We start from the raw sequence: 8,839 nt of genomic DNA on the forward strand, positions 1-8,839 counted from the left end.
AAAAACTTGCATTAAGAGCTACAGTTTAGATCCACCATATTATTACACTTTACCAGGTTTCACGTGGGATGCTATGCTAAAATATATAAAATTAGGTTTGAATTATTATCACAGTGGGCCGGATCGAGAAATTTAGTGACATTTCACGAAAGAGTCGACTCTCTCTCTCTCTCTCTCTCTCTCTCTCTCTCTCTCTCTCTCTCTCTCTCTCTCTCTCTCTCTCTCTCTCTCTCTCTCTCTCTCTCTCTCTTCCCATATCGATTTCCAATAAATTTATATTGCCTCCTAAATATCCATCAACATCGAAGCTGAAAAAATTAGTGTTCATTCACAAAAACTGTAGTTAATATAAATTCACAAAGATAGACATTTTGCTATCAGCCAAAAAAATCGCTTCTTTTCATCGAGGTGTCCTGATTACCCTATTTCATATTTATTCTGGGTCTTTTGTGTAAATGAAAAACAGTCCTTTGCGGTAACAATTAACGCCGTTAGTTGAGGATGGTTGCTCGCAATGTATTAAAAATTAATATTTAATGAAATGACTAAAATCTATATACTTTCTTAGAATTTGCAAGGTGTATTTTTTAGAGGACCTAACTGGACCTAATCGTATAAACAGATCATTTTCATTAGACCTTCCTCTACATATCCCCACAAAAAAATCATATCCGGACCGATCCGATCTTGGAAATTATGATTGTTTAAAGTTACCGGGGACGTGTCACCTGAGCAACTCACATACAGCGTGGTGTTCCGAATTCCAAGTATCCAGAATCGTTGGCGTACGGTATGGATCGTGATCTGCGTACCGCCATGCAACGATATGCGATGCGTATAAGTGATTATTAGATCGGATACGATATGTTTCGGTAATACTATGGGATGTTTCGTATCCCACGCGAGAAAAGAGTTTTGAAGCCTACCGCCCACTCGCAGAATCCCTTCTGTGTCGATGAAAGGGTTGAGCGGTAGGAGGGGAGAGTGTTTGTTGACGGACTTACCCTCTGAGAGCATACTAATTTCCGCCGCGAAAAATTGATTCTGAATATAGCGGAATATAGATCGTTCCGCGTCTTTTAATTCTGACGCGGTAAGAGAAGAACGCGCTGACTCGGCTTTCGAACGTACTATGTTTATAACCCGTTTGCAGTGTGCGATTACCCGGACTAGTGTGGTCCATCGTGAGATTCTCGAAAATACATCCCAAGTTACGACATTTGTTGTCACGTGAGACGCGCTCGACCTATATTCTTCGTTTGTGTCAACGATTCTTTGCACTGGCCAATGTTCTTCGCTATCGCGAAGCCATGACGGTCCCTCGATCCAAAATTGTGAGGAAAGTAAGTCATCCGCATTCACGCCTCGAGAATTCAAATCCGCGGGGTTATCGCTAGTCGGAACGTGTCGCCAATTCGCCTGCGGTAGGTTAGTATGAATTTTTGAAGTTCTATTCGCTACGGTGATTTTCCATGTAGACGGATGCTTTCGTAGCCACGCGATTACAATCGTTGAATCAGTCCAACAAAACGTTTGTTCTGCCGGGGCCGAGAGCGCAGTTTTCACGTGTAACATTAATTCCGATAGCATTACCGCCCCGTTCAGTTCAAGGATCGGTATGGACAACGTCTTGATGGGCGCAACGCGTGTTTTTGCCGCCAATAATGTAGTATACGTGACACCGCTAATCCTCGTGACTCTAGCGTATATGGCGCAGGAAAACGCAGCACGTGAGGCATCGCTAAAACCGTGTAATTGCAACGATATACAATCGGGTCCATAACGGATCCATCGCGGGATTCTCATCGCGTTCAGCGCACGCCAATCAATACAAAATGCATTCCAGGAGTTCTGCGTGGATTCTGAGACCTGATCATCCCAGCCTAGTTGCTCAAGCCATTGTTGTTGCATGAGAATTTTTGCCCGTACAACTAGAGGGGATAACCATCCGAGGGGGTCGAACAGTTTCGCAATCTCCGTCAATAACTCTCGTTTAGTCATTCGGTCCGTTCGTGGTATGAATTGTTGTAAACTAAAGTAGAAGGCGTCTTCTGACGGTATCCAACGAATTCCTAATACTTTTAATTCGGATTCATTAAAAATACGCAAATCAATGGCGTGTGAATGCTCACATTCGGGAATATTGTACAGCGTTTCGGGATTGTTTCCGGCCCATTTCCTCAAATTGAATCCCCCACGAGCTAATAACGTGCATAGTTGAACACGAGTTTGTTCTAACAATTTTTTATCAGGCGATCCAAAAAAAACATCGTCGACGTATACCTGATTGCTTAGAACCGGCGACGCGAGGGGATAATCGGCACCGTCGAGAGTATTTAGCTCGCGGATTACACGCATTGACAAATACGGTGCGCACGCTGTTCCGTATGTTATAGTATTTAATTCGTACGCTTCCAACTCGTCTGTAATTTCGTTCATCCATAATATACATTGGAAATGACGATCGGCTGGATGGACAAGAATTTGGCGGAACATTTTTTCTATGTCGGCGACCATCACGTATTCATGTATACGCCAATTTAATAATATACTCGTTATGTCAAGCTGCAACTTAGGCCCGACATGTAATAAGTCATTCAATGAGTATCCGCTAGAACTCTTGTTTGTCGCGTTGAAAACGACTCGGAGTTTAGTGGTTTTACTTTCATTACGTATAACGGCCCTATGCGGTATGTACGTACAATTTCGATCGACGGTTCCGAGTCGCGACATGTGTCCGAGGGACTCATATTCCCGTAGGAATTCGGTATATTCGCTTTTAACATTAATATCGTTTTGCAGTTTGTTGGTTAATCGCGTCAAGGCCGAAACCGCTCCCCGAAGTGTATCGCCTAAGAAGTCACTTGGCTTCGGCTTGTTAAACGGTAATCGCACGATAAAACGACCGGTATCGTCGCGACTGTACGTATCGGTGAAATGTTTTTCGCATTGTTTCTCCTCTTGAGTGAGGAGCGAACACGACGGAATCGCTTCGCTTTCCCAAAACCTGCACAGTGCTTTCTCAAGCGGGTCGTCGTTGATGCTCGTATGATGAGCAAGAATTGTTGGACTGTTCTGGTTAGCATCGGATGCTTGACCGGACAGAATCCACCCGAACACGGTATTCTGCGCTATTGGCCCCGCATTTCGAGTCCGTCGAAGTCCCGGTTTGAGAATCTGGCCGAAAAGTTCAGCGCCGATTAACATATCGATGCGGTGATTCGACGTGGGATCTTGATCCGCGAGCGTTAAATGTTTGAATTCGTGGTATTTCTCGACATTGATCCGCGGCGGTGCGTATTGTGATATGTTTCGTACAATATATGCGCGTGTTGCCGCTATCGGCTTATCTCCGTCGCTGTGACCTATTCTAATATGTGAACTATAGTCGATGCTATTGGCATTGTTGCCACCGAGCCCCGTTACCGACACTGGGGTTCGCGATTTTTGTAATCGAAGATCTTGAACCAGGTTCATCGTGACGAAAGACGATTGAGACCCTTGGTCAAGTAACGCACGCGCTAGCCTGGTACGTCCGTCGGGTGCGTACACTTTTACTATAGCTGTCGCGAGAAGGACAGTTTTGCCGTCGTTTGGAACTGTGTCAGAAGAATGCAGCGCGACATTTTTAGACGTCTCGCCGGGAGACTGGTCGGTTGTGCCGTCAGACTTGACAGGTGATGACCGGTTATTAACGAATGGAGCTCTCGCAGAGTTCGAATTGATCTGAGATGCACTATTAGAGACGGCGCGTACGTTATTACCGTTGCTTCCTTTATCTCCTCGGTGGAGGAGCGTATGATGCTTCCCTCCGCATTCTCGACATACGTTTGTACTTTTACATAGTGACACGGTATGATTTTGATTCAAACAATTAATACATACGCGACGCGGTTTCAAGAAATCGAACCGAGCGCGTGGGTTGAGTTTACGGAACGCCATGCAATCGCGAATCGTATGTGGCGCGGTACAAAAAACGCACGGTATGAATTGAGCTTTCGTTTCTTCCACGACATGCGTGCTAGTCTTCACGCGCGCTTGACCGGTAGTTTTTCCGATATTCTCGCACTTGGATGGAGATTCGCCCGCTAACTCGACGGCCGTCGCTTTCGTTACTAGGAATTCTTCGACCGTATCGTACGATGGATACACTCTCGTTTTGCCGAGAAGTTTATACCAGTCTTTGTTTAATTCGGAGTCGAATTTACTGGTTAGTAAATAAACTAAATGATCCTCAGCGCTTCCGCGACCCAATTTCTTTAACGCTTCTAGAGTATTGCGAAACTTCAACGTAAATTGTTGCATTGACTCTAAACTGTCGCTTCGTATTGTAGAAAACGAATGAAGCTGTTTGAGCAGAGAACCTACTATAACACGTTCATTGTCGTACGTATCCTTTAATCTGTCCCACGCGATTTGAAAATTATTTTCGGTAACATCTAAATGTTCGACCGCGGACAGTGCTTTTCCGGACAGGCAACTAAATAAATATTGCAGGCCAACATCATCGCTTAACGTTACATTTTTTATGATACCGGAGTTAAATCGCGCCTCGAACGGTTTCCACTTGGTGTAATCGCCGTCGAATTTCGGCAAATCCACTTTCGGCAATTTGACAGAATTCACTTGACTCACCGGCTTGTTTGAATTTGGAACCGTGGTATTTTCTACTAGTGGCGCATTAAGTCGCGGACGTAAATTTGCCAGATGAGTGCTGATGTACATCCAAGTGTCGTCATACGTCTCTGTGGCACTGTCCATCGTCGCTTCTTTGAAGTAAGGATGTTCCCATTTATCCATATCGTCTTTTGAACAGGCGTTCAAGAAACCATCCTGCTGCTTGATATTTGCCCAAGTCTCTTGTAGTAGAGCCATCCGCTGCTCCAGGTACAGGACCGTAAAGTTATTCTCTCCCTTTTTCTTTAAATTCGTCAGGAACTTCGTTAAGTATTCACACTCGTGTTGTTGCCGATAAAACACGCTGTCGAATGTATCGATCGTTGCTGACTTGGAAGTCATGTTCGGTAACTGCTTTGCGTCTTAGTCACTACAATTTCAAACGATTTCTACTCGACCGTCAATTCGGACCGAACAAACCACCAAGAAAAGGAATCCGGCTCGAAGGACCAAATTGTTTAACCTGGAGCCTCGCGAAAGATCGAAGGAGATAAATGATTTTTTTGAAATCGCAAGGTGGTTGAGGGTTGCTCTAGGAATTCCTCTCTTAGTAGGAGATTCGGTTGAATGAACGGTATTGCGTGAATGATACTAATTTGTTATCGAAAGTATCTCGATTGAGTATTCCAAATATATTCTCAAATATAATTACAGCAAACGAAATGAATTGGATACACGTATACGTTTATTACGTAGTATCTTGTAACAAAATGAGGGTATTATTAACGGTATCGCGGAATCGGTAATATGTTGAATATCGAAATTAAATGCACTGAATCGAAAATGATCGGAGACTAAATCTTATGCCTCGCTAGACCTAACGCGTGCTGTTCGTTCTACGTATAATAAACGACTCGCTGTTCCGCGGTAACGTTCTGCCACAAGCATCGCAGACTAGATGACGTCACAGGTCACCTGTACGGCTCCCGAATTTGCCCGTTCGCTCAGATTCAAAACATTTTCATCGGCTGAACGTACAAGGTGCTTTTTTTTTAATAACCGATTTTCAACTCCCAAGGATTCCGTGTCGAAACCGTTACGGCCGTGTCACGCAAGTACACAGTGTGTCTAACACTCGTACAACAAAATAACACCAAATAATTATTGTGAATTGAAATGATAGTGCGAGCAAGCTCGTGTGAACAAAATAGCACAAGAATAGCAATTATAATTTGAATAATAATGCAAGCAAGCTCGTATGAACAAAATAGTAGTAACGGTTCACGAGTAACCTCGTACAACAAAATAGCCAAGAATAAGATCTGTAAATATGTGATAATAATCTACGAGTAAGCTCGATTAACAATTTGGAACCAAATAATATGTGAATATGATGAAATAGTAGAAATGGTAAGGTGCAATACGACCAGAGTATCGTGAGCGATTTGAAACAGAGTCCGAAAACGCGAGAAAATGATTGAACTGAACTCGACTGAAGAAGCTAGAGAACTGGAAGGTAGGAATTCCGAAACTGGAAGAGAGTCTGAACTGTATGAAATTCGGAACTAGAAGAGCGTCTGAACTAGAAGAGAGTCTGAACTAGAAGGGGGTCTGAACTAGAAGAGAGCGATTCGCGTGATTTCGTCTTATTTATAATGAGAGCGCGGACCATAGAGATTCGGTGAACCGTGAAGTCCTTTGTCTAAATCGTACGAGGTACGGACGAATATGTTATTGCCGAATGTATACTTTTCGCTGTTTGAACAGGACAACGGTTTAGATGTACGTACACCTGTACTCGCAGTTGCCATGCCGGCGTTCGCTTGTACCGGTGGCCATTGCGTCTTTTCCGATTCCCTACGTTCGCGTTCGCGGGGATATATATATATATATATATATATATACACGTAAGATACATATATGTACATATCATCGTATACAAATTTTAAACGCGATTTTCGGTTTGAACTTTATGAAGGGGATATATATACAATTACATATATGTATATACGGCGAGAATTTGCTCGTGCGAGCAAAGCCAACGCAACACGTCGGTACGACGTTACAATTTCTATTTGACTCCTATGTTGTGCAATTTATGAAGACAATCTTTATTTTTCATAAAGATCCGCAGTCTAATAATCACGTTCGGATACGGTTTCGCCTGTCAACGAACTGTAAAATGACTCGCAAACAAAGATCGTCTAATTTATCTACGCAATCGAGATATTCGTATGGAAAGAGACACCCTTTCGCGTCAACAACATGAAATTTTCTATGGAAAGATTTTGAAATTCGGAACGCGTAAAATTGTCAATTTGTTTGTGTCGAGGAAAGATGCTAAATTGTCGAGACTTGTGTTCAAACATTTTTGTACGAATCGATGAATCGTAATTTAATACAATTACGCGAATCTGATTGCTGATCTTCAACATTTTTGTAAATGAAATATACTTTTCTTTAGTTATTGGTAATACGTTGACACTACCTTCAAACGCATTAGCTATTTCTTCGATAATGAAATGTGAATCGTACCCGGATAAATTGTGGAAAACTATGGGAATGCAAAACGAATTTTTGTAATTTAAATTGCAATCTTGATGCGTGGGGCCTCTATATCGTCCTGTTAGATGACAATGATCGCACACCCGTATATCCTTTTCCTCACATGGTTTTTCACAAATATTGCAATGCGCTGCGTTGATAAGTGCCTCGCACTGTTCATTCGTTAGCTGTTTCATAATTTATCAAATAAAAAAATTATAAGAAAGATCTTATTTTTTATTTAAAACCAATCCTCCTCCTCCGCCTCGTCCTCCTACTCATACAATTAACTCGTATTTATTAAAAAGAAAACAATTACAGTAATAATATCGCCCCCTCCCCATACAGCGAGATATTTTTTACATTAGTGAAAAGTTACTCTTATCTACTCTTTAATTATACAAATATACAAGTATTAAAATATAATTAACATATAATTATTGCAGCGAATTTCTGGTCATTTGTCTTCATTATTTTTGTTTCCTGCGAACAGACAGATAGACAGTTATACAGGGTGTCCCACTGTATCGAGAACGGCAGAATATCTCGGAAAACAGTATCGTTATCAAAAAAGTGTTCCTACAAAAGTTGTTTGGTATTACGGGCTACGTTACGTGGTATTAATTGTTTTGTTGTGGGTGGAGTGGTGGAGGACATTTCAAGGTCACCTTGATTTTTTTAAATGGAATACTATATTTTTTCCTTTGAAAATAATAGCGGGTAGTGAGACGAATCCAAAGATGTGCTAATTTTTTTTTGCTAATTCAAAAAAAAAAATTTTTTTGCTAATTTAAAAAAAAAAATTTTTTTATTTTATATTTTTGTACTTTTTCGCGACTGCAATCTGTTTTTCAAACAGATTCCCACAAACCTATCGCAGTCCTATCGCAGTAATATAATACCGACGTATTCGACGCCACTTAGCAGCGGCTGCTGGCTGTTGGCCGACGACCGATCCAGGATGTAAACACAAGCTTTTTTCACCTTCATCAAAATCAGAATAATATCATGTAGCACATCTTTGGATTCGTCTCACTACCCGCTATTATTTTCTAAAGAAAAAAAAATAGTATTCCATTTAAAAAAATCAAGATGACCTTGAAATGTCCTCCACCACTCCACCGACAACAAAACAATTAATACCACGTAACGTAGCCCGTAATACCAAACAACTTTTGTAGGAACACTTTTTTGATAACGACACTGTCTTCCGAGATATTCTGCCGTTCTCGATACAGTGGGACACCCTGTATATCATGTTATATACTTTGGGATATTTTTTCTTTGAAAATTTATTTACCTTCGAGCGACGATTCTTTGACGAATCCTCAGACGTCCATACCGCGCTTCGCCCAGGATCAATCTCCAATTTCGCAATCATTGTGAAACACTGTGTGAAAAAAATAAAAAAAACGTAAAAAGAGGTGTCATGTTTGTGGTTTTGACGTGGAAAAAATTCAAAGTCGCGTCTTTATAACTGATACTTTACGTGTTTTTATAATTGTTAACCCCTGCTCGAAATGTTTGTACTTCGCGCAGACTGCAATGGTATGTGATGTTTTTTGTCGGTTGCCAACAGTGAAGTCGACACGGTTCGTCATCAGCAATTTCATACACGGGATCGTGAACTAGTACATCGTATTTCGGACAGTTGAAATCTTCCAAATTTATCGAGTTT

At 41.6% G+C, this 8,839-nt stretch overlaps 1 protein-coding gene across 1 annotated transcript; it reads right to left on the minus strand.

The window, feature by feature from the left end:
• Nucleotides 1–564: 564 nt before the first annotated feature.
• On the minus strand, nucleotides 565–5,019 carry LOC143218899 (uncharacterized). The gene is made up of 3 exons (XM_076444467.1): nucleotides 1,594–5,019; nucleotides 742–1,044; nucleotides 565–606 (listed from the first exon to the last, which is right to left on the minus strand). Exons 1-3 carry the CDS (start codon nucleotides 5,017–5,019, stop codon nucleotides 565–567), a joined length of 3,771 nt encoding a protein of 1,256 aa, XP_076300582.1.
• Between the last annotated feature and the right edge of the window lie 3,820 nt (nucleotides 5,020–8,839).

The sequence above is a fragment of the Lasioglossum baleicum genome, chromosome 20 (genome assembly GCF_051020765.1).
Source record: "Lasioglossum baleicum chromosome 20, iyLasBale1, whole genome shotgun sequence".
Classification (NCBI taxonomy): Eukaryota; Metazoa; Arthropoda; class Insecta; order Hymenoptera; family Halictidae; genus Lasioglossum; species Lasioglossum baleicum.

Excerpts from the sequence above, each read along its gene's own strand:
- LOC143218899 (XM_076444467.1), bottom strand. The coding sequence starts at position 5,019 with ATGACTTCCAAGTCAGCAACGATCGATACATTCGACAGCGTGTTTTAT. Across the intron at positions 1,045-1,593 it reads TCCTTGAACTGAACGGGGCG|AATCAATTTTTCGCGGCGGA; the intron begins GTAATGCTATCG and ends CGCTATATTCAG. Across the intron at positions 607-741 it reads TTCGGAACACCACGCTGTAT|GTCCAGTTAGGTCCTCTAAA; the intron begins GTGAGTTGCTCA and ends TTATACGATTAG.